General features: G+C 41.8%; 1 protein-coding gene across 1 annotated transcript in view; it reads left to right on the top strand.

Annotated features, from left to right (window-relative positions):
• PKD1L1 (polycystin 1 like 1, transient receptor potential channel interacting) overlaps positions 1-27,399 on the top strand; it is a 1,079,023-nt gene that overhangs the window by 687,840 nt on the left and 363,784 nt on the right. The window contains exons 43-47 of the mRNA XM_069216140.1: positions 5,585-5,801; positions 10,322-10,495; positions 11,245-11,364; positions 11,462-11,534; positions 20,226-20,329. Of these exons, the coding sequence (XP_069072241.1) occupies positions 5,585-5,801; positions 10,322-10,495; positions 11,245-11,364; positions 11,462-11,534; positions 20,226-20,329 (688 nt within the window). The remainder of the gene's footprint in view (positions 1-5,584; positions 5,802-10,321; positions 10,496-11,244; positions 11,365-11,461; positions 11,535-20,225; positions 20,330-27,399) is intronic.

Below are 27,399 nucleotides of genomic sequence, written 5' to 3' on the forward strand. Positions count from 1 at the left end.
ATGAAAATGACCATGAAATCCAAATTGGTCATTGAAGTTAACAGAAAGCCAAGAAACAGGTAAATAAAGAAAGGAAACATAGAAGCTTCTGAAACAAACTTTTAATGTTAGTTCTGGATTAGAAATGCAATAAAACTGGTGTTCCATTGCCAGAATTGTAGAAAAGTAAATATAGAGCCCTGAACAAGTGTACCAACACTCTAAAACTGGTGGTAGCCACTCTGTAGTTATAGTTAGGATTCCCAGGTATATGAATTCCTCAGAATTTTTGATGCTAACAATTTGGCCCCTGTTTGACGAATCTCCATGAATGTTTCCAATCTATAGCTTTTTCTACTGTGATGGAGGATGGAAAGTTTAGTGGTGATTGGTCAAGGGGTTGCAAAGATAAAAGGGGCGTTACAAAAACCCATTTGTCTACAATGCATTTTCCATAGATGCGAAAACAGATAAACGGGTTTACACGAAATTTGACAGTTACACATTGTGGTGTACAGATTATCCTTTTGGGTACTACGCATAAGTAGGGTGAGTATTCATCAAGTTATAAGGCATTTTAATTTAGTAATATAGGTTGTTGCTCTACTTTTGAGAACTTTTGCAGAATTTTACAGATTTGGTGGAAGTATTGTGTTACATAGCAATGACGAGTAATTATGTGATTAGCTAATGACTGCCTTTACAAAGGTTTAAGGCAGCCATGCTGTTTTAAGGTAAACTTTGGTTGTGCTCTGCTTTATGCATTTGAGATAGGTGTTAGGTTTGATAGTAAGTTTCTATGGGTTTCCATATCTTTTTATTAAAAAAAAGCGTGAGGTACCGCAGTACTTTCTCCGAAGTACTGCGGTACTTAAAAAAAAAAAAAAAAAAAAAAAAAAAAAAATACACTGTACTACACTATATTTTACAAATGTAGTGTGCTACTCCGTAATATTAATTTCTAACATAATTAAATCCTCACAAAATGTCTTCAGATTACCACAGTAATACCTATAAATGAATGTGCTACTTACAAAAAAAATTGTGGAGATTTTTCCCTAAATTGCTGTAATACTGTAAGGAAATATATAAATAAATGTCTGCAACTATAACCACTTTAATAAAGCGCTGATAGGTGGAGAACTACAATAACACCTACTACTTACCCATATCTAAGGTCCTAACACAGAACACAGTGACATGCAGATGCAGCCAAACAGTGCTGAAAGTGAAATGGCTGCCTTTTAAGTTTGGTGTACACAGCCATTGGCCAATCACATACTCAATCACATGTATGATGGTACACTGCGGCACAATATATAATTAAGAATTTTAAAACTTATAATTTAAACGCTACTTGCACTAATAACACAAACTACCAAAAATTAATTTTTACACCTCATAATGTATATTCCTGCAACATTACTTATACTTGCGTTTATTGACTTTCACACTACATTTGTTTCAATTACCACATTCCACTCTATGCCTCTCCATGCCACTGTACTGCACACTATTACATTCTAGGCCACTCCACTCTGCTACTCCAGTATATGCCACTCCACACTACACTATTTTACTCTATACCACTGCACTGTACACTATTCCTGTGTACTCCACTCCACTATTTGCCAATTCAGTATACGTGGCTCCATTCTAGGGCTATCAATTGTACATTTTTACACTATACACCACTCCTTTTTACAGCACTCTGCCACTCCACTCTGTGCCACACCACTCTATGCCACTACACTCTAAGCCTTTCCACTATATGACACTCAACTCTACGTCTGTAGTACACAACATTATTCCACTCTGCACCACTCAACTACACACTACTTCACTGTATGCCGCTCAACAGAACACTATTACACTGTAAGCCACTACAGTCTACCCCACAACACTATATTCCACTCCTTTCTACAACTCTCCACTCCATTGTATTCCAGTCTACCACACTCTACTGTACACCACACCACTCTACGGCACTCCAGCCTTTGCTATTCCACTATGCAACACTACTAATTACCTCACTCCACTGTATGGCACTCCACTCTGCCGCACTCAACTCTTCTCCAGTGTACTGTACCCCATTCCACTGTATCTCACTTTACTTCATTCCTCTATCCCACTCCATTCCAATCTACCCAGCACCACTGTACGCAACTCCACTGTACGACACTCCATCACGCTCCCCTTTGTTCCACTCTACAAAACTGTAGTCTGACAGTACTCTGTGTGACACTCTCCTCCACTGTACTCTGCCACACTCTTCTTAAAGACACTCCACTTGATGGCAGTAAACACTACAATTTTGAACACATTTTTGTTAGTAATAAAACAAAAAATGAAATTCAATGAAAACCCCAAAGGTTAAAACTTTGCTATAGTTAGGAAAACATTAGATATTCTTTCTGTAGAATCCAAACTTAAAATACACAAACATTGCAAATTCTACATTCATGGTTATACCTTAAATTGATAATTTATACCTCTTTTAAATGTATATAACTTTATCATTTATCTACAAAATGAACTTAAAGTACAAAAAGATGTAACTTTCTAAACATATACCTTCAATTTATAATTTGCACAATACCTTCAAATTATCATAACTCGTGCACCTCCACACAGAGTTTTTAATGAGTTGAGGCACGTCAAAACACCTTGCAGAATGCCATGGGGCACAGAGGGGCTGCTGGGCCCAAATCTAGTGGTTAGGGGCATTACTCCTGCTGTCCCAGGGCCAGACCTACTATAGGTCTAAGCTATCCTTCTACACTTGTCTCTCAGTGGTAGCCGTGATCGAGTAGTAAAGGATCCCTTGGGATGGGGGGTGTAGATACAGGTCAGTGAGCACGACTCATAACTCAAAATGCAAACAGTGCACAAAATAAATAAATGCCCAGTTCAGTACTCTATTTTCTAAAGAAAAGTAGTATTTTTTTTCTAATTATATAGATGCAAATGTACACAATATTCAGAAGCATAAAATAATCCTCCCTTCAGATCGGGGCACTCCTGTTTCACCCTCCTTCATATAATGGGCTCAGGGTTATTCCCCATTCATTGGTGGCTGCATCCTAGGAATGCAAACTGTTAGGCCGTACTCAAGAGTTCTCCTTTTGACTCTTTTAGGAATTAATTAAAAGTGTCTATGATGCCGCAGCCCTGTTACCAGCAAGTTCCCCTGGGTCACCAAATGCCCAGTTTCATTCGTATCTGCTTCTGCGGTATGACAGTGCTCAGGAGGGCAGTGAGTGCCCTCTCCTTGGGCATGCCGAAGTCCAGATCCTGTAAGATTAAGTCAAGCCGCTTGTGATGGACACAGTAGCACCTGCTGGCATAGGCTCTTTCTGATGAGCAGCACTGCGGGGTGGTTTCCAGTGATCGGAGCTGCTTGGCGGACACAAAAGTTAAGTTGCTCTTCCCCCTAGCAGGAAGGGTGGGGTTTGGTGGTGTGATCCCCCGGCTCTTGACCCGTGCTCCAATGAGGGTGCAATGTCCATGGCAGTGCCTCGGTGAACCCACGGGGACTTCATCCAGTGCAGCTGACAGCTTGCAGCTTTGATTCGCTGGCCACTGCAGCTCTCCTTCAGTCCGGGCTATGACCCAAATCCTACACCAAAGTGGTACTGGCAGCCCCTCCTGGAAATGGCATTGTTGCTTTGATCACAATCTGGGTGCAGAATTGACTTATAAGGTCTACAACAGCCCCTCCTGGCATACGGGGTCACCAATTTCAGCAGTCTCAGGTTCTTTGCACCTGGCCCAACTCAATTCACCGGTGACCTCCTCTGGCATACAGGGTTACAGTGGAAACATCCCAATTGGTGAACAACCTCACACCTTGCTTAGGGAATCCTTCTGCATGGCTCCCCACTGGACCTTTCTCCCTTCAACGCTCTCCTCACAGGCCACTCTTGTCTTGGCAAGCAGACAGGCGATGATGCTCCAGGGCAGGTGATCTTGGTGTGCTGGGTGATGTCCCCTCACCCAGCTGGGAGACTGGCAGGTCTTTGCCCCAGTCGTGGTCACGTGCAGAAGTCTTGCAGAGCATCCCCATCTCACACGGCCAGTCTGGCTGCTAGGTAGATGACAAATTTTGGGGTCTCAACCTTCTCTTATTATAGTCTGTTTCCAGATATCGAATGTGATTTAGGTTCTGGGTTTTTTAAGTTTTGTGTTGGAGTTCTGCTTCTTATGTGGCCACTATTCCTTTTCATCTTTCTTCATGAAAGATGTCAGTCACAGCAGGCAGGACTGCAAAGGTGAGTGTCCACAACACAATTCATAAGAGTGACCTGGATGTCAGCCATAGTGATGTTTTTTAAAAGGTTAATCCCAGACCCCCAACCCTGCTCTTTATGATTCTCTTATCGTCGCCAGGGCCCTTTCTTGTGATCTTACTGAATCAAAGAAAAGTCTTCTGAGATGTAAAAGTAGTCTCTTCCTTTTCCGTCCAATGTGTCCCCACCCAGCTCACGGGACTACAGCAATCCATAAATCTGTCTGTGGGGTATTCCTGTCCTTATGTCTTCACCAGGCAGGCTTGGGCTTCCCAAAATGGAGGCCAGAGTCCTCCATATAATGCCCACTTGCAGGCACATTTAATCAGTGTACACTCACAGCTCACTTACTGTTAAGCACTAATCTCTATGCATTGTACTCTTGCATGTATACATACATTAAACATACACATGAAGTCTGCATGGACTGTTAAGTATTGAAGCTTTCCTATAGTCAATCAGGGTGTGCTTATTTTAAAACATATACAATGCTAGCACACACGCTCACTATGTGGGCTGCAGAGCACTGCACCCTTCAGGAATGGGACTTCACGCTAGCACCCATACATCCAGCACGTGCTTTCGCTGCCCATGTACTATATTACTCTCAGGCATGCATACACCCAGAACAGATACTAACCACAAATGCATTCCACAGTACTACTCCATCCTTTTACTGTACCCTTCCCGGGCACACACAGAACCAACAGTCACTACTCCTGCACTGCACAGTACTCCATGTATGGAGGCCAAGGGTGAGTTAAGCAAACAAGTATGGGATGTTTTAAAAGGGGAGTGAGCCTGTAGGCCTCACTCCAGTGACACACAGTTAAAAGATCATGTTCAATACTACTGATCATTACATGGTATGATGCCACCACTGCACTTGCGCTGCTTAGCTCCTGGAGAAGTGTAGCCTTTCACCACTATGAGAGTAGAGCTTTGGGTGCCCCTCCCAGGCCAATAAGACCACAATACAGAGGACTTTTCCATCCCAACAAGGCATAATGTGTTTTTGAAGCAGCTAAAATAGTTAGAGGGAAATGTCTGCACAAGTACAGTATCCCCTTGCCACATGTGTATACTACTTGTCTGCTCAGTCACTTAACTGCTCCTTAGTTGTAACATAGTAAAAATGTTGGTACACAAACTTTTTTTTAATTTTCTAAAATTAAAATGTGGGTATTATTGACCTGTGGTGTGTCCGAGCTCTAGAATAAAGATGCATAAGTTAATGCTTTGCCACTATGCACCTGCAAACTCTAAAATTAACTTATGAATAGTCTATTTTCTAAAGAAATTACCTCTCTTCACAGCCTCCCTGATAGTCTTGGGCCCATTTGGAAAATCCATCTTTGGCACAACAACAGCGGGCATTCTCCAAGCTGGTACATCAGTCATGTGATTGTAAAAGACCTGATCACAGGTACCAGTTGGTTTTTCCCTGCAGAGTGCTGGCTGGCAGTGGATGAAGGAGACGGAAAAGTCGAACGTGAACTCATGTCCATGAGCAACGGGCTTTGTTTTAGAGAGGTAAATAAAATACTTTATTGTGGGGGGCATAGGGCGTTGAAAGATTGAGTTAATGTCTTTCTCTACTTAGGTCCACTCTTGTAGTTGTTTTGTTCTGAGAGTTTGCCTTATTGACTGCTACAGTAATAGGTTAATATGGTTTGTATTGTATTACAACATTTATATAGCATTTATTCCTCCTATGTGGACACTGAAGCGCTTGTCTACATGGGTAGTACAGTTTGTTTTGATCCTAGATGGGAAGTGTGTCTATGTCGTGCATAACGACTCCTCCCTTCCCCCCCCTCCAGAGGTGTGCTTTTTGGGTTTTGTGATGCAGCAATTAACAGTGAGATGTATGAAGAAATGTGCCAGAGGAGCAAGGTTTATGGTTTTCAGTAAGCTGACTGCTTTGCACATTTCTGCAGGTCCCATTATGGTTTGTCTTACCATTATAATCCGCGTGGCTGGTTACTGCTCTAGGTTGTCTGTTCAGAAATATTTTTGTTAACGTTTATGTTCCTGAGAATGCATAGTTTGGAAGGAGAAATGGTAGCGGCGCCTGCTGACATGAACTTTGCTAAAATATTTCCATATCTGATTCTTAGAACTGAAAATAAGTACCAAACCCTGAACAATGCAACAATAGAGCTAGGGTAGCTTGATAGCAGAAGATTATTTGATTCAAGTCTTGCAAGTCTAGGCAATAACTCTGAAGTATAGGGTTGGAATTAACAGTTTTACTTTTCTCAATAGGAGGTGTTGGCGTGTACAACAAAACATACAATGTTGAATTGAGGCGCCTTTAATTTAGATTTTATTTTGCAAATTTACACCTGATTTTTCTCACAAATGTTCTGTAGCATCTGATATGCAGTACACAGGAGGCAAAAACCCGAAGAGATCCTGGGGGTTATCTGAAGGATTTATTCAGATTAATCTTCATAAAAAAACTCAAACCACATAATAGGGTCCTGCCTCCAATCTTCCATCTCTCATCTCACTTCCTACATTCCATTCTAGAATGTCCCTCTGGTCTATTACCATAGTGCTACTAAGGAGGGAAGCTAGGACCCTACCAAACAAAACTACAATGCATAGCGAAAGATACAATAAAAGAAAAGATACACACTACAAATATGATACTATACCACATCCTCCCCAAACCAAATAAAGAATAGAATATACACTTTAAATATTACCTCCTTAAATTAAAACATAAGACTTCAATTTAACTTCACAACTCTGTTAAAAGTCCATATGGGACCATCATCAACTTTGATAGCCCCTTTAAATACGTTGATCACCTTAACCACTTTTCTGAAATAAGAATGTTCATTACTTGTTTTCCCCTGAAGTTTTACTTTCACCGAATCTTCCACTTTCACCTCTATTCTTTTCGACAGTTGCGTATATCAAATACATGTTTTGTTTTTTCTTGAATGTGCATTTCCTTTTTTTAAAGCCATTCTTTTGTGTTCATCATTATCATACAATTCTTTAGTATACAACTTAATCCATGGTAGACTCACTTTCGTGTAGGGTACACGTTTTCTAAACAACGTGAATGGGGATTGCAAGCGCATCTGACCTTATTTGACTTATTGGTTGATAAGGGGACACGTTAGAGGTTCGATGAACCTTTTGACTCATTTAAGATGTTCACACTCTAAGTACATACATGACATAACTATAATCAAATCCAACAGCAAAATTCTTTGGAGTCAGTAATTTTCACACACCATGAACTATTTGGCCATGAATAACCATACCTATAGTAAAAGTTAGAATAGTTATTTCCCTATATTAACAATGCTAGTATCATGTAAATTAATCTCAAAACCATGTGATATAAGTATAAAATCACTGGTTGATCGAATCTTCTATGGAATCTCAACTTGATTAAAGCATTAATAACTAACCCTTCTAAAGTCAAAGTACAGACCAACAATCAGATTAATCGTGCAATGGAAATAACATACACTTGAATTCAGCAATTGAGTAACATCTAACAGCAATTTAAAAGGAATTGAGGAGTACTCACTATCCTCAGATTAGCATAAGCATGTTTGGGCTTTATGCAAAAAGATTTTGTCAACATGAATTTGGAAAATAATCTAACCATGGCTCAATCAAAAGCAGCAGGTGCTACCTAGAAACAAAAGACAAATCGACAAAGACATTAGCAATTTATTATACCTGTCCCTATGCGTCAGCAAGCTTTGAATATCTTCGTCAGGGGGGCATCAGTTCGATCAGCATCAACGGTTGTTCTAGGAAAGAGAATAGTTTGGTAGAGGGACTCTAAGCAATCCTAACCATTATAAGCAAGACCTAAAGACCAATGTCCAAATCAAAGTTTAAGCGATAAAAGTCTCTAGGAACTCAATAGCTCCTTCAGCATGAATGATCAATAGCATAAAAATACAAGCGAGTGAAGTGGGATGAATAATTGAAATAGAATGTTACTATCATTGGTTTGCAGTCCAGTTATGTTAAAGCTGTCCCATGTTGTCACTGGTCAGAGAAATAATGCAATTGATATTAGTCCGATAGAATTAATATTCTGAATTCAAGATGTAACTAAACAGTCTTTCACACGTTGATGATTGGCTCCTCTTTGCTACACACATCATTTGATTAATTGAAAAACAATTTTGGAATCCATCTATCCTTCCGCCAGTACATCCATTGTTAACTCCTGGGAACATCACTTTCTCACACTTTGAGTTAACATTTGTAACAGTTTAGAACTTTCAGGTTTCTACACACATTTCCACACGAGAAAACATTTTGCTACTGCTACGATTCGGTCAGCCTTCATTTAGAACAATACATCTTTATTATTCGCTAAACATGAGATTATACTTTATTCTGACACTGCAATTGTCAGTATGAGGCTGTGCAATACTAAGGCTGGACTTCGCTAACTTGAGGCCTATAGTTAATTTAAGCCAATACATAGCATTTAAACATAAGTATAACTTATTAATGCAATTTTCACATACATAAATGTTCTGAATAAACATCAATACGCTTTTAGTAAAACATTACATAGTGGGTGGCGGCAATTCAAGTAGGCATATTTTTGAGTTGTGCATTATTTTCTATGTTAATACATTTTTCTATGCAGATTCAAAATATAGAATACATGAATATTTATTAGTATTATTTTCAGCGTTCACAGGATTGACTAGTGGTGAAGTGAGGAGTGTATCTGTATTCTTCAACTTCAGATTTTATCATCTCCATCCAACTCACACCCATTTGTTTACCCATCTGAATGGTCTCTTTTAGAGTCCTATTAAACCGTTCAACCATACCATTTGACTCTGGATGAAATAGGGTAAATGTTTTATGTACTGTACCTCTAGATTCAAGAAACTCACACATTAACTTAGATGTGAGTTGAACACCATTATCTGTTAATGACTTGTTTGGATTCACCTCCCTCGCAAACATCACTCAAGAACTTTACTATCATCATTGAAGTTATGTCAGAGGTAACCAAAACTTCTGGCCAACGAGACAAGGAATCCCTTAAAACTGCAACATATTTGACTGCGGATCCAGAATTTAATGGATCCATAATATCTAAGGAGACTTGTTCCCATACCTCTTTGAGAATTTCCCTAATCACCAGAGGATGAGTTCTTATGTTCAGAGTTTTATCAGCCACTTTACATTCCAAACAGTCCCTGACTTTCCTCTCCACTATCAAGTCCATTTCAGGCCACCAATATGTGCTTCTTAATCTTTCCTTTGTCATATGCAGTACACAGGAGGCAAAAAACCAGAAGAGATCCTGGAGGTTATCTGAAGAAACTATTCAGATTTATCTTCATTAAAAGAAACTCCAACCATGTAACAGGGTCCTGCCTCCAATCTTCTATCTCTCCATCTCACTTCCTGCAATCCATTCTAGAATGTCCCTCTGGTCTATTACCATAGTGCTACTAAAGAGAGAAGCTACGACCCTACCAAACAAAACTACAATCCATAGTGAAAGATACAATAAAAGAAAAGATACACACTACAAATATGATAATACTACATGTTGAACCTGTGTTTCATTATATTAGAAGGAGTCCCGGTCATTTAGAAATCAGCCCTGTCAATGATTGATTTTAAAGGTTTTAAGTTGCTGAAGTTTTCATTGGATTTCAGAACAGTGAGCCCTTTGCATATTTGCCTTACCTCTGCTGACTAACTTCAGGAGAATGTAGCTTAAACCTTGCATGACATACTCCTGCAAGAAGATGAAGTTTCAAAAGTTCGGAGCTGTTTGACATATAGTTTGAACTTTGGAAGTATGTAGAGCAATGTTATGGTCCTTAAGATAAATAAATCTACATTCTATCTGTAAGGCACTCAACCTTTAAAAGAGGATACCATTAAGGGATAGAAATAAAGGTATGAGCACTTTGATTAATGAGAGAGCAATAATGGAATTGAGCTAAAACTTTATTCATGCATTTGCACCTCTAATGGTTGCATTTAGCCACAAGAAAAACATAACTTGACCATATGTTTGTTTTTAGCTTCTATATTGTAGGTTCACAGAATATCTAGAGGATTTCCATTTCTGGGGTTCGGTGTACAGTCGACCTTCTCATAGCTGGTTCACCCACACTCAGCGGCTCACTGTTTGTCTTGTGCTACTTTTGGGATACATGTGTCTAAATGTCTGGCTGATTCACAATAGAACAGAAGAGGTAAGTTGGTTATGTATTTTCTAAATGTTGTGGGGATGTGGTAGTGATCTTATAAAGCCTTTGTCTCTTGTAGTGTACTAGCATATCAGCTCAGTACATTTTAGATCAAGGTAAATGAAAGATGGTGAAAACTACACCTAAAACAGCTCTGTTTGTCACACATTTAATTCAAATTTAATATTTGAGGTCTTAGAAAATGCAATGCTGAATGATAGGTATGTATGTTTGCCTTTTCTATAGCACCAACCCAATCAAAAGGCTGCGGAGGACAGTACAGGTCAAAGACAATTTCAATGAGCAATAGGAGAGGTAGCACACTGTCCAAGTCTAAGAGCAGCAAAAAAGAACACGCATGTTTTCCACTGATGCATATATACATAGATGTATATTGTGAAAGGGAAAACATTAACCAATGTTAGAGTTTATACTTAAATATTTTACAAATTTTAAATTTCAACAAAATTAAATAAAAGGCAAATTGAAAAAGAATAGAAGTATAAAAGAGGCATATTAAGCTAAGTTTGTGGTAGTCCTAAATTAGTATACCTGAAATTGTGGTACGGGAAATAGTGACATGTCTTTATCCAATACAACCATCCCATCTTGAGGTGCCCAAAAACGTTTCACTTAAGGTATTATCAATGACTGGTTTTCCATCTCTGTAAATGAAAAAGAAAACATAATTGCATAATGTCTGTCAGTGCCATATTTGACATTTAACGTTTATGGGGTGTCTTTGATTTCGGTAGTATACAGCAGAGTTTGGACTCATTGACATCTCCACAGCGTCGATGAAGACTGGTATTATCACAACTCTCATTTTCCTCCCAGTGGGCCTTTTACTGTCTCTGCTCTTCAGGCTACGCAAGGTAAAAATTTTGATTTTGAGTAAATGTAGCATCAGTGCACCCAAGTCTATTTTCAAATAATCTACTCACTAGTTCATTGTTGTTTCCTTTCCCTCAGAAACAGTGGAGTAAGGATTCCGGTGAAGAGCAATACAAAGCTGCTAGAGGGTCTCAGATGTGCTCCCGGGAAGGTATTGCACATTTGCTCCCCTACTGAGCTTTTTGTCCATCTGTGCTAAGTCTTAACGCAATGCCAAATACTTTCTACATATTTAAAAATTACAATATGTGGCTATTTTATCTATTATAGTTTTTCTCATTATGGGCCGTTATATAGTGCAAACATTTGATAAATCAGGCGCTGTGATTTTATGAATGAAGGCAACAAAAGACCCGATTTGTGCAGTCCTTGCGACATCCAAGAAAGGGACAAATCTAACATTTTGAATAATGGAGGTTCTGAGGAGTAATGCAGTTAGACACTAGTAAGAGAAGGAAAAGCTGGAAGACTTACATGATGTATTAGCAAGTATAGGTCAGGTAGTGGTGGTGGCTGTGGATGAGGAACAATAAGAGTAAGTGTATGATGGATACTGGCAGCAACCAAGAGGAGTTGAAATAGAGGTAAAAATCAGAGGAGTAAGAGAGCCTGGGCTTCTGGCCTTGGTCCTTTACTGGCCCATACGGGGAAGGTGCCACAGGAAGCTGCTCTTTACCTATCCACCCTTCAGTTGAATGCCTGAGCTGGATCCCCTGAGAGGAGTTGGTTAAATAGGCAGCAGAGGATAGACACAGATGAAAGTGAGAAGTGCTTGTTTAATGATTCACTGGTCATGTGGCTACCAACAAGACAATTGGAAAAGGACAATTTGTTATTTTACGATTCACTTGGAAATATAGAAGGGGGGACGTGCCAGTGACAAAGAGACGAGTTGTAACCTGCAAAGGGGAAACGAAAGAAAAACTGCATCAAAATTGCAGTAGACTAGCCGTATTTGAGCCTAGCTCTGAGCCAAGATCCAACAATTAAAAAAAAACATTGCTAAGCATTTAAATGTGCAAAAATGCCATTCTAAAATAGATTAAATGTATTATTTTTTCAGGTTGACTGAAATATGAAATCAGTGTAAACCTAGACCAATTTATTTAATTTCGTTTGTATGTTGATTTCATTTGGATTTCTCATCATTATTTCCCCCCACGATATTTTGGTAATTGTTCCACTTATATACGGTGTAAAAAGGAGACACTTTTGTAGCACCCTTTTTGTCCTTAATTGAACAATGTATGTGTTACATTTGAATTATACATTGATGAGTTATTGATGGCGTTTGTGTGGTATGAGTGAGTAATTAATTCAAATGGGCTTCAAAGATGTGTTTCTCAATAATCAAGTAATTAAAGATGTGACCCAAAAGAAGCACTGTTTCTCGTATTGTACTGATGACTTCCAGATTCCTAGGGATATTGGGGAGACCCTGTTTTGTTTGACCCAGTGTCAGGGAAAACACCTTGTTACAAAGTCAATCCACTCTTTGGAGTGTAGAATTGACGTAGAGGAATTAGATAGTGCTTCTCACTCAGAATGACCTGGACTCCCTGAGGATGTACATCTGAATTACAGCATAATATGTGACTGGTCTCAGGTTTGTTGCTAGAGTCCAGAGATCCTTTTCACCTGGGAATACATATTAAAATTGACTGATATTGTCTGATCCTAAACACCTGTTCATATCATTAAAAAATATCCCGATGTTAGAATACTGAAAGGTTTAATTTTCTAATGCCTGAGCATTTATTGTGTTGAAAGGTTGACCAGGAAATGCCAAATACTGTCATGGCACCTTGAGATTTTTCTTTTGCCAACAGAGTAGACACATCATTCCTCCCCATCCAAAACAGAGTAAGCACTGAAACCTGGATCCCAGGTAAAATCCTCAAGTTAATCTTTAAAATACAACAATAGCTGTCCGTATCTCGATAATTGCAAATGTCAGTAGATGGGTAAAAATGTCTAAAGATCATACCACCAGGAGATTTAGTAGAAAATAACCTAGATCTTTGTTTTGTAGACCTAAAAGTGGCATTGGATTGTGTTAATCGTGGCATATTGTGGAGAAAATTATGAGTGTGGAACATCACGAAAGAATAATGCTAGGAATAGAGCAACTTTACACACACACCTGGATTCACGTCTAATTGGGGGATGCCTCATAGGTTTGAAGAAAGATTGCCACAAATATGGGTCTGAAACAGGGGTGTGTTGACTCCAATCCTCTTCAACTTATTTATGGCAGACTTAACACCGCAGCTTGATAAATTTAATTCACATCCACCACTCCTGGGCTTTTTACTGCTGTCTCACCTCTGTTATGGAGATGTTGTGCTCCTAATGAGCTTAACAAAAGTGGGGTCATGAAGGTCCTTGAGCGAACTGAGAAATTATGTTTCAACCAATAAATTGGAAATTAACACAGATATAAAACAAAAATAATGTTAATTAGGCATCTCTGCGGCCACCCGCTTAGAATATGTCTGGATGTAGTCCAGTTAGAGGAGGTAAGAAGTTATAAGTACTTGGGCACATACATTGACAATCGATTTAAAAACCAGGAGCAGAGACAATATTTGTTTAAAAAAAAAAAAAAAAGGAAATGCTTTGGTAATAGCATTCTGCGCATTGGCAAAGAAATGTCCCCTCCTTCAAACTGTTGCCATCAGTAATTGCTGCTAAAATGCTGCCAATGGTGGCATACTCAAGCATCGCACGCGTGGAAAAGATGCATACCTCTTGAACAAATTGCAGGTAACTGTGCATAAGAGGGTGTTTCAATGCCCATAAAATGCTTTGTTGGCGCAGGTCCACCTGGAATTTGGGCTTATCAATGAGACCTTGGGGAGGATGTACATGTTTATAAAAACTTGCCACAAAATACAATTTAGCAAAGATCACTCCCTATTAAACAGTGCTTTATGGTCTGCACTGGGCCATGACCCACCAGTCTATATATACAACAAGTACTTCCTCAAGGCGTTAAACCAGACGGGCACTAGAGAATATAAGCTTACCACTTGCTTCTTTCAGGAAAATAATAAATCCGCAAAACAGCATTCATCATTGATTGATAAAAACAGTTTTAGCCGACACTCTCACTCATGGATGGTGCTTAAGTACTATGAAAGTTTGAAGCCGGCACCTTATTTAAGTCTACCTTTCCCAACGCATATACTGTATAAAGGAAATGGATGGTCATTTGTTTTGGCCGTCTCTGGCTGACCAATCATTTATGAAATATAGCGGTGTTTCATCATGTAGAATTGGCGGCTACAAAAAAGAGGACTTCATGCCATCGATATGGCTATGCCCCTATCTGCATATGGCTCTTGTTTATATTTATTTTTAAAGGCTTAGTTGCTGATGGTATACGCACATGCAGGGCATCAGTATAAAAAGTCTCTATCCAGCTGATCCCCAGTTGAACACTAAACTGATGAGATTTTTAACTTTAACTTTATTTGAACAAATAATTAACAATCATATCCAGGGGAAAGGCTAATGCATGCCTGGTTCAGTCGATGTTCGATCACTCCTTGCATTACTTCAGCTGGCGTCACGTCGATTTTACTTTGTTCCACTTTTTATAAATGGTTTTACTTTTAAGGGTGGTCAGTATTAAAAAAAAGTAATGGGAAGTTATCACCATATTTTAGCGCTATTTTAAAATATTTGATCAATATTATAATTGTTGGGGTTAATTTGCGTTGATGGTTTTATTGCTTAATACAAAGACACTAAGTGCCCATGCATATTTACCATTTGTATGTAAAAAGTGACATTGTTATGGTTTTAATTAACTAAACAAGAGAGAACTTTTGATTTGATAGTGGAAAATAACCTAGTTATGCAACTGTAATTGTGGTCACATCACTTACTGACCACTTTTTTGCCTCACAAGTAAGAATTATAGCCTAGATTATAAATACGCACAACGAAATCAGGTTCCCAAAAATGTAGAGCATATTCCAGCATATTCCAGAAAAAAAGTGCATAGTCGGTCAAACCCAGGGAATCTTGCCAAAGCATTTTTCATCCCCCAACCAATATGTATGAATAAAATTCACCTGAAATTCAATAAAGCATGGTGGTATGTGGAGCTGCCGAGCAGGTAAAAGTAGGAATGCACTACTCCAGCTCCAAAATAAATATCTATTGCAAGATCTACTGAAGGGGATAGACATGTAGAACATAGCAGTTAAAAGATGGAAACAATATATCACAGAAACGCTCAAAGCAGCATAATTAAGAAAGCAGACAATATCCAGCATTTTCTGTAAGATAGCCCATCCCAAACGTGCTAAAATACACCTTTCTAACTCAGCAACACTATGTGAACCTGTCATAATCTTTTCATATCTGAAATTATGAAAATATGTGATTCATACTGAACAAATTCAAATCTATTCAATATTTACATTTACTTGTCTGACTTTGTCGCGTAAGCTCTCATTATTCTAATGAGACTACTGGATTTTGAGCAGCAAGATCGTCCACAGTGTGGGGGACTGAGTCTGACCTACGGTGGATGACACTTGTCGCTCCAAATCCGGGCTTTGCTCTGGCTAACTAGCAGTGCCTCATCTCTCCCAAGAGGCAGAGACGATTGGGCAGCCGAGCGCATGACATATTGGTACTTCTCAGGGAAGTCGTGGTCACTCAAGTCACAACCGGTTCTCTCATACGCAGTGCGGTCTCCTATATAAATTACAATAAACGCAGTATAAGTTTTAAAGATTGGTTTAATAAAACGACTGCATTTTAGATTGCAAAGCGTGAGCTGCAATAACCAGAACTACACAACACAACAATATTAAAATAGTGACGATGAGAGTGAAACATAAGAATAATGCTATCATAGTGCCACTAGAATCGATGGACTATTCCCTATCTAAATCTTATTTCGAGCACAGCATGTTACGCTCTATTCCGGCCTTTCAGGTTCCCCCGGGAGGACATCAACCCTCATACCTGAGCAAAGGCCTGTGATCTGCGTCAGCATCTGCAGTGGAGCATTCAGCATACAGTTGTGGTTCCCTGGCTGGAATCTCCCCCTTGACGTGTACTAGGACTAGAAAGTGTTTTTATAACTAATACAGCAGATGTTCTAAGAAAATGTCCCTACATAAGGATGTGTATTTTCTGCGAATGTTGGAGACTAAACTTCTACCATGTTTACCGGCAATGTACCAGACTGTAGCCTTGACTGAAGCACAGGGTGATCAAGGATGCGTTGTTTGAGAACACAGTGCTGAACTAAGCAAAACAGTTTGATAGAAGAAATTAAAAAAGACCGTAAAACTGGTTATTGTTAAAATAACAGTGCGAAGCTGAATAAAATATATCTAGGTCAAGGTACACAGTGGCCTAGTGTATTAAACTAACGTGCGTGGAGCTATACTTAAAATGGCTACACAACAACTTGCAGGTAATGATATTGACAATACAACCTGAGGAAGTGCTTCTGATAATCCTGATGTGGGCAGTTTCACAAAACCAGTCAAAATATTGGTGTGAAACATGGGAAATTAATGTGGAGATCAGCACGGAAACCTAGATTTCTGCTTTTTACTACCCAACAAACACAGTTTTTCAATTCTCCTGCTCCCGGAATTAGCAGGACTACTGGTTTTAAGGCCCTAAGGCCCGTATTTATACTTTTTTTAGCGCCGCATTTGCGCCGCTTTTTGACGCAAAACGGCACAAACCTACAAAATACAATGGCATTTTGCAAGTTTGCGCCGTTTTTGCGTCAAAAAACGACGCAAATGCGGCGCAAAAAAAGTATAAATACGGGCCTAAGAATGTTTTTTAAATACTTATGTATTTCTCTTGATGATCAAGATTATCCTCTCATGAAAGTCAAAATAATTGATATGCTGTATTCTTTATGCCTTAATGTACTAGTTAATGAATATGGGCTCGATATGCTAAAGCATTTTGCATTTGCAATTGCAAACCCTGCGATTCGGAAATTCATAGGGTTCACAACCGCAAAATGACATTTTGGTATTTACAAAAAACCTTTTGCGATTCCTTAAAAGGTTTTCCAAATTGCAAAAGGTGTTTTGCAACTCTTTCTGAATCCCAGTTAGGAAAGAGTATGAAAGGTGCTTCTCATCATAATTGTGAATTGGTATAAAATGTATAAATGATTTGCAACCATAATTGCAGTAGAAAAACATTGAAATGTAACGGACTTCTCAAAGGAGGTTGATGCCTTGCAGGTAAAGCTGTTCACGTTAGAAAGATTACCCCTTGAAATTCAGATGAGGTAGCCTTGAGAAGAAAATGCTGTTTCTTGCAGGCCACCATCCATGTGTTAGTAGCAGACCGTAGGTATCGCAAATAGCATCCTGCTTCATTAATATACATTAAGCAGATAGTGCAAACTCCTGTCATGGGGATTTTGTGATCCAACCTATTAATACATAGGATACATCACAAAATTAAAGACTGGTTGCAAAAACTTGGTGTGCAACTTGTACCCGCTTATTGTACATTGGGCTCTATTGTTTGACCTCTCAGCCTTAGTGTGGTCTTCACCCAAACCTTTTGCCTTCACCCCTCCTCCTTTTGCTGATCTTGTTTTTGTTGGCTTTAGGACCCTGTGCACATTACCACTGCTAACCTGTGCTAAAGTGATTGTGCTGTCTCTCCTAAAAATGGGAGGACTGCCTTATACCTAATCGGCACATTTAATTTAAGTCTCTGGGGCCTCTACATTAAATGCTACTAATGAGCCTGCAGAGCATATGGTGCCACCAGCTTAAGTAGCCTTTTCAAACATGTCTTAGGCCTGCCATTGCAGCCTGTGTGTGCAATTCTAAACTGCCATTTTGATCTGGCAAAATAACCCTTTTGCCAGGCCCAAACCTTCCTTTTTAATATTTATGTCCTCCTTATCGTAGGCTCTGAATGCCCATAGGGCAGGGTTCAGTGTATTTAAAAAGTTAACATGTATTTTTAGAGTTTTACATCGCCTAGTAATGAAAAACTCCTGAATTTGTTTTCCGTACTGTAAGGCCTACCGCTCACATAGGATAACACTGGGTTACCTTTTTACATTTAATAAGTGATAACTTGCAATTGGGACAGGTAGACAGGTCACGTTTGGTATAGAAATAATTGTAATTAAAAGCTTTCTTTAATGGTAAACTCTAGTTATTAGTCACAATTCTGAAATTACCATTTTTAGAAAGTTGGCATTTTGTCGGCCTAACCATTTGGTGCCTGCAGCATGTCCCTGGGGCATATGGCTAGGTTTAGCTGGCTGTTGGTCTTTGTGGATTTCTCCCAGACAGTGAGATAAGTTTAAGGTAGCTGTTGACAGGATGGGGCACTTTGACTTTACAGAGGGGAAGGAACTGTCACCTACCATTCATGCACATCACAAAGGCTGCCCCTGGGCACTCTTACAAAGGGTTTGTCACTACTCTGTTGTGTCCCTAAACAAGCTGGGGCCAGGGCAGGGAGGAAGGGGATGTCCAGCATCTCAGGGGGCAGAAACCTCTCCTTCAAAGTGGGCTCTGGGTATAAATATTGAACCTCAGACCCCAGCTCTTCAGTATACATCTGGACCTGTGGAAGACTTAGATGCTGTGATGCTTTGCTGCAAGAAGGACTGCCACTCTGCTGCCATGCTGACCTCCTGTCTGAGTGAGGACTGGATCTGCATCTTGAACCCAGGACCACCGAAGTGACTCCAGGGGCTAGTTGGCTGGCCTCCTGACCACAACCTCAGGGACATATAGCTCCAACCACCCTGAAACCAGCACCTGGACTCTTCATATGTGAGTCCTGCCACCCTATTCCTGGACCCTTGGAAGTGAGCCTGAAGGTGATATGCCAGCTCAAGTGTGGTGCCAGCAGGACCGACACATGGTGTGCCCACCTACCAGAAATTCTGCATTGGGACCACTGCATGATGCATCCTCTGCACAGGGGTTTGCATAGATGCCCACATCCAGGAACCAGCACTGCCTGACATAGCTTCAACGCAGGTCTTCACATTGCAAGTCCCTTGCCGACAGAATCCTCAAGCACAACGCAGAACTCCACATTGCAAGCCCCACAGCTTCTTCAGAACCAGACAGTGCGTGATGCATCTTCAGCGCATGACGCTGCATCTAACACACCTTGTGACAACATCCTTGATGACGGCGCAGGATCTCGCATCCACAGCTCCTAGGAATCACAGCTGCTCAACGCATCCTTGATGCAAGACTGCATTAATTTTCAACCAGGCTTTAAGGAACTTTGTTCAGCAGGCCTAGCTGAGTCCCTGTAACCAGGAGACTTTCAATTGTGGTCAGCCAGAACTTGTGACTTTGTCTCAGTCCCGCATGACGAGATAACTACATTTGGCACTTTGTGCTTTTTTTGTCACTATTGTTACTAAAATCTTTGAAACTGCATATCTCCAGTTATCCTGAATGGATTTTTTTGAAGTTTTGGTCTTAAATTATTTAAAATATTTTACTCTATTTTTCTAAATTGGTGTGGGATTTTTCTTGTGTTGTGTTTCTCCTCATTACTGTTTGAAGTGTTAAATAAATACTTTACACATTGCCTCTAAGTTATGCCTGACTGGTTTTGTGCCAAGCTACCAGAGGGTTAAGCACAGGTTAATTTGGGGTTTGCTTGTGACTTCACCCTAACAAGGATTGTGGCTGCTGCTTGAGTAAGGTTTCACCCACCTCAATCCTGTAACCCAATTTTTGTAATATCTGTTTTTAATCTTCAGACTATCCCTTTAGACCGTAGAACTGTGAACCATTGTCAAGGATAAATATATTCTAATGTGTGTTTATGCTATGACTTACAGATCATCAAAGCTCCCTGATGGATGATGATATCACTTTTGAATCCTACCTAACTTGGCAGAATTTCCAACAGTGGGCACATGAGGCATGGAAAAAGAAGTATGAGGTACTGCAGGTCTGAGCATTGTTTATTGTCCTTATTCTCGGCCATTGTTGTGTTTCATCTGGAAACCAAAGACTGCTTTGCAAATTTGACTGACACATTGTTGAGATATCTAGCGACTTTGAAGTAGCTCTCACTAGCATTAGTATAAACTTTTGTTTCTTTTGCACACACAAGGTACACTTGCTGGTAATATGTTGTATCTGATAGAGAGTTCTAGTTGAGGATTCCTTACCTTGGAATTTTCCACCAGGCGTCAGACTGGATCTAGAGATTTTTCTTCAAGCAATACCCTTGTGCATCTGTAGGTGGTGTCCGTCAACTCCGCGGGTGTTGTTGGCATCATAGTCGCCGTGATGATGTCGGGAGTAGAACATAGACGCTGCTTCAGTGCAGAGGCGTAAGTTATTTTCTTTCTGCGCCACGCGCTGATCTGGAGAATGTTACCTTTGGTCAATTTTTGACCAACGTAAACTCTCTTGTAAAATTTTTGGGAGGTTTTTGGTGCGTCGAGGTATGTCCCCAAAGATTGGCTTCAAACCGTGTAAGGACTATCAATGCATGGTGTCGGTGACGCATCCGCATCGGGCCTGTTTGTGGTGCCTGGAGCACGACCTCGACCTGAAGTCATGCTCTGAGTTCTGGGCCATGCGCCCGAAGGCCTTGAGGGAGCTGTCCCTCAAGCTTATGGAAGCCTGGCTCTCGACTCCACATAGGTCCTGGTCTCGCTCGAGAGGAAGGTCTCGAGACCGGTCGTGGAGCCACCACCACTCGCCTGCTTCAAAGTGCCCAGTTAAGGGAATTTTATGAGGCCATGTGCCTCATTTTTGGGCAGTCCGAGCCAGCTACGGTGCATTCGGGCCCAAGGGGCTTGGCTGGGGGGCCTTTGGGTTCCTCACCGGTGGCTCCAGCCACCGAAGTCCCCTCTGGATCTGCTCTGGTGCCAGTCGTACCATCAAAACCTTCCCCGACACTGATTCGATTGTCAACGCTCCTGTCGTCTGTGGTGCCCACTATCGATGACGACCTGATCCTGATCCGCGATGAGTCGGAACAGCGTCGGCTGATGCCGCCTCCTTCTTCGATGAGGCCTATTCACCCAAGGTTGGATTCTGACTATTATTCTTATGGGTTCTAATTTGGGGAAGGATTGGAGGGGTCCTTGTACCCTTATGAATACCAGGATGACCCTTTCTTGGACTGGGCACAAGAGTTGGCCGAGGCCAGTGGTCTGGATACCTGCATGCTGTCTCCTCCTACCGTGGCTACAGTGGAGGGAGCAACTTATTCCATGGTGGTCAATAGGGTGGCTGAGGTCCTCGGCCTTGAGCTGCCTTCTGCTCAGGTCAGCTTCAATCTCCTGATGGAAGTGCTTCAACCAGGGGCTTCCACATCTGAGCCTCTTCTTCCATTTAATGAAGCCCTCACTGATGTCCTTTTGGGTACTTTGTCCAGACCCAACACAGGGGCTACTGTGAACAGGACTATCGCACGCCGTCATCGACCCACCCGAAACAACCCTGAATTCCTGTACCAACACCCCCCACCTGAGAGCCTTGTTATCCAGGCATCCTCATCCTCGGGTGCATTCCCTTCGGCATCTTTGGATGGGGAATCAAAAAGGTTGGAACAATTTGGGAAGAAGATGTTTTCTTCTTCTAGTCTTGCGCTGTGGTTAGTGAACAGTGTATGCCTTTTGGGCTGTTATACTCGCTTTCTGTGGGACACGGCCGTGCAAGTTCTGCTGCAGATACCAGAGGAGACCCGTGCTATTGTCTCCCAAGCAGTCACTGATGGGAGAGGTGTGGCAAAGTTCACTATCAGATGTGGACTGGACACAACCGACTCTCTAGGTAGATCGGTTGTGATGACGGTGGCCTTGAGGTGCCACGCCTGGTTATGTACATCTGGTTTCTCAGGGGATGTCCAACAGACTTTTATGGACAAGCCCTTTGATGGCTCCTGTCTCTTTGGAGACAAGACTGACTCAGTGCTGGAGAGGTTTAAGGACTCCTGGACTCCCCCCTCGTCCCCATCAGTTCGCCTTCTGCCCCTTTTGTGGCCATGGAAGGGGCTCCTTGTCACATCCCTTTCCCAGCCACCATGCCACCCATGTGGGTGTGGGACAGGGAACCAGAGGTCTGCCCAGTCTACCTCTGCCCCCACTGCAGCCTCCAAACCCTCCCAGTCCATCCCCTCACTCTGGTCAGTTGACAGCAGGATTCACCATCACCTGACCCACTGGAAATCCATCACTACAGACAGGTGGGTTTTGTAGATCATTAGAAGGGGCTACTACCTCCCCTTCGAATATGCCCCACCAGCCAATCCTCCATCATTCAGCCATTTAACAGAGGATCATTTGGCACTTCTCCGCCAGGAAGTCGTGGCTCTCTTGGCCAGGGGAGCCATAGAGATGGGTCCCTGCGCCAGAAGTAGGTTGTGGTTGTTACTCCCACTACTTTTTGGTGCCCACAAAAGACGAGGTATCACGTCCTATCCTAGACCTTCGAGACCTCATTCTCGTCCTCAAAAAGGAGAAATTAAAAATGCTGACAGTGGCTCAGGGCCTGTCTGCCTTGGTCCCAGAAGACTGGATGGTAGCGTTGGACTTGCAGGATGCTTATTTCCATATTCTCATCCTGCCTGCTCACAGACATTACCTACGATTTGTGGTAGGTCACAAGCACTTTCAATTTACCATGCTCCCCCTCGGCCTTACCAGCGCCCCTCGGGTGTTCGCAAAAGTGATGGTGGTGGTTCCAGCTCATCTGCTTGGGTTTCAGTCTTCCCCTACCTCGACGACTGGCTGTTGAAGGCAGACTCACCCCAGAAAGTCGTCTCCCACCTTCAGTCTACGGTGAACCTCCTGCACACACTGGAGTTCACTATAAGCATGCCAAAGTCACACCTGACTCCCTCTCAGATGCTCCCTTTCATCAGAGCTGTTCTGGATACAGTGCAGTTTCAGGCCTGTCCTCCCGAATAACGAGTCCAGGATATTCAGGCTATGATTCCGATCTTTCAGCCTCTAGGGTATTGGTGAGACTGACTCTGAGGCTGCTGGGCTTCATGGCCTCCTACATCCTGCTGGTGGCACATGCCAGATGGCATATGCAGACTCTGCAGTGGGTCTTGAAGTTCCAGTGGACGCAGCATCAGGGAAGTCTCTCCAACATGGTCCAGATCTCGGAGTGGACTGCGAAAGACCTGCAGTGGTGGCTTTCGACTCCACATTGGGTCAACAGCAGATTCCTCTCCCTTCCCCAACTAGATCTATCCACAGTGACGGTTGCGTCACTTCTGGTATGGGGCGAAAGGCAGAGATCAGAGGCCTCTGGTCTCCGGCCGAGTCTGGGCGCTCCATATCAATTTTCTGGAGGTATGGGCGATCAGGCTTCCGTTGAAACCATTTCTTCCCTCTCTCAAGGGGGAAAGTAGTGCAAGTGTTCACGGACAACACTAACGCCATGTGGTACTGCAACAAACAGGGCAGAGAAGGGTCCTTGACCCTTTGTCTGGAGGCGCTACACCTCTGGACATGTCTGACACATCAGGACATCACCCTGGTGGTTCATCATCTGGCGGGCTCTCTGAATGCCAGAGCAGACAAACTCAGCCGTTGATGAATAGCCGATCACGAATGGAATCTCCATCCAGAGGTGGCGCAATGTCTCTTTCAGCAGTGGGGAGAGCCTTTGTTAGATCTGTTATCCTCCACAGAGAACACTCAATGTCAGCTGTTTTGCGCATTGGAGTTTCCAAGGCGGCACTCACTCGGACATGCTTTTCGTCTTAAGTGGAACTCTGGCCTCCTCCTTGCCTTTCTGCATATACCCCTTCTGTCCAGAGCTCTCAAGAAGATCAAGAACCACTGGGCCCAAGTAATCTTGGTGGCTCCGGACTGAGCATGCAGTGTATGGTATCCAGAGCTATTGAGTATGGCCACCGATCCTCCATTTAGACTGCCCATTTGGGAGGATCTTCTGTCGCAGCAGCAGGGGACGGTTCTCCACCCGAACCTGTCCAATCCCCACCTTCATGCATGGAGATTGACTGGCGGTAGTTGATGGCTTTTGACCTTCCAAGCAAAGTCTGTGATGTAATCTTGGCAGCCAGACGTTCCTCCACCAAAACGTTATGCCCTGCCATTGGCATAAATTTGTGGCATGGTGCACCAACAAATCTGTTGGTCCCCTCTCTGCTCCTCTTTCTGAGGTTCTTTTATTCATTCTCTTTAGCCCAACAGGGCTCTGCTTTGGGCACCCTTAAAGGTTATTTAACGGCTATTTCAGCCTTTCTTAGGTTGCCTGATCAACCTTCACTCTTTGTCTCCTATTGTTAGTCGAATCCTTAAGGGCCTCACCCATTTGTTTCCTCCCACTCCGTTTATCATGCCTCAGTGGGACCCCAATCTTGTACTTACTTGCTAAATGTGTACTCCCTATGAGCCGATGCACAATTGTTCCTTACGGCTCCTTACTTTCAAAACTGTTTTCTTGTTGCCATCACCTGTGCTTGAAGAGTGAGTGACCTTCAGGCTCTATCTTCTAAGCCCCCATTTTTGTCTGTGCACCTGGGCAACGAGGTGTTACACACTAAGGCTTCCTTCCCTCCCAAAGTCGTTCCACCTTTTCATGTAGACCAGTCCATAACTTTGCCTACTTTTTACTCACCTCCACTCCCTTCTCATGAGGAGAGTCTCCACTGTCTTGATCTAAAAAGACCGTTAGCGTTCTATCTCAATCGTACTAAAGATTTATGGATGGACGATCAGCTCTTTCTTGACTATGTTGGTGCAAGGAAAGGGGAGGCGGTGCAAAAATGTACCATCTCACGATGGGTACTTCTTTGCATCAAAATCTGCTACGCTTTGGCAAAAAAGCATCCCCCCTGAGGACTTGAGCACTCATTCCAACAGAGCAACTGCTGCTTCCAAGGTGTTAGCATGCGAGTTCCTGTCCTAGATATCTGCTAGGCAGCTACATGGGCATCCTTTCACACGTTTACTAAACATTACTGCCTGGACAGTCGGGTCCATAGGGAAGGCTACTTCGGTCGTTCAGTCCTGCAGAACTTTCTAGTATGATCTTGGTTTGCAGCCCGCCACCGAGGATGGCATTGCTCGGTTATCTATTCTAAGGTAAGGAATCTGCAATTGGGAGTCTCTATCAGATGTACAAGTTACTTACCTTTGGTAACAATATCTCTGGTAGAGACAAAGTAACTTGTACGTTAACTCTAAAATGTAGTCACTGGGCATCTGCTCAAGTTAAACTAGTTGGTCAATCCCAGTGTTTTGGTATTGAAAGGTAGAAGCCCTTGTTATGTTACTTGGATTTGAGGAGTGAGGTTAGTCACCTGTTAGGTTATCCAGATGCTCTTCTGTGGACAACTTTTAATATCTCCTGCATCTGTACACCTACACTTCTTAGAGTGTCTACAACACTTCTGCCATCCCTGCTCTTGAACATTTGTCCCCCAAATCAGAGCAACTTAATTCCCACCTCACCATTACAAAAACGTAGCTTGCGTGAATGTGTGTTTGTTACACAAATCTTCTATTCACATTGTATGAAGTGGATCACTTTTGGCAAACCATGTGTGGCAGAACCTTTATTGTTGGGAGCAGTAATTTTTTAATGAATATGAATTGGTGTGCATTGGTAGTCCCCATCGGCTACCGAGCAAGCCAGTGGTGCCAGCCAGAAAATTACAAGTGACTGAAATTAATTTATTTCATCCCTCACTTACTAGTTTTTATCTGTGCAGTGGGTAAGTGTGGATGTGGGACAGGTAGCTGCTCAGGTTGCACCACACCGCACCAAGGACATGGCTAGCAGCTCTGGCCAGACTGTCCTTATTGTGACATACACAGGACTGATTTAGAAAGTGGTTGGTACATGACTGTATTGGCACAGTGAAGAAAAAAATGATGTACTTGGATATGAGCTAGAGTAATTACTAGTATCTGAAATTAATGCAAGTGTTTCACCTACCACTTTTTTGTTTCACTTCATGATTGGGAGTACACTTATACTACATTCAAGGACATAGTGAGAAATATGGACATGGTTAGCTACATTGTGAGAGCAGCTTGATCTTAGTAGTGAGCGCTTACATTATGGTTAGATTTAGAAACTAGTGACAGATTAGCAAGCATTAGGCAGCTGCAGCTTTTCTTTTCAACTGACTTCCAATTATTTCTTGCAGCCTTTTGTAACTAATGCCTACAACAGCTTAATGCATATTTAAAGCAATTTAGCTATTCGTGCAAGAATTCAAAATGTATAGAGCCTGCCACAGATTTATGCTTCAATATCCTGCAGTTCATATTGCCTCTTTGTCCGTGGAGTAATGCTTCTGGAAGTGAGGAAACTGGATGATCACACTGGTAGTGGAGGGAGATGTGGCCTAGGTTGCAGTGACTCTACACTGCAACTCTGGATATTTGCAGCACAACTGTGATGGTACAGTAATTCCTTAGATCCTATTTAGATGCTGACTAGACAAATTGCAGTGATTTCTTATATGTTGTTGTAATTACCAATCCGGCTCAGAAACTTTTCCACTATTGAGACAATTTCTCAAATTTGTGTCCCATAGGAAGTTGCCACCATTTGCATTTTTGTATATATGTGGATTTGGTGACCACACTCCAAATGGTTCTCTTTCTGAAATGGTGTAGTCCTGACAAAGGAGCCGAAAATTGATCATTAATATAGAAGACTAACTGCAATTTGGGCAGGCTGGAGATGACGATTGCACTTTTCTGTCAGAAATTTTGTTGACTGGGGCAATGCTACAACTTGACAGAAAGAACTTCTTGCTCAGCTGGATTTTCCTCCTGATGTAAGAATGCTGGTTGTCTCTCACCAGAATTTCTAGCTTGAGCAACATGTTTTTAATATGCTTTAGTATACACCCTCTTTAAGCTTCTCTGCGGTTGGTGTTTCTTCAAACTCTTCTTAACTTCCTCCTTTCTGGGAAAAGGTTCAGTGTTTCCATTAGACCAACACTACACAGATCTTTCAGTGTTTGATCATTTAGTTTGATCATTTTGTTTTCTTTGT

The sequence above is a fragment of the Pleurodeles waltl genome, chromosome 2_1 (genome assembly GCF_031143425.1).
Source record: "Pleurodeles waltl isolate 20211129_DDA chromosome 2_1, aPleWal1.hap1.20221129, whole genome shotgun sequence".
NCBI classification, from domain to species: domain Eukaryota; kingdom Metazoa; phylum Chordata; class Amphibia; order Caudata; family Salamandridae; genus Pleurodeles; species Pleurodeles waltl.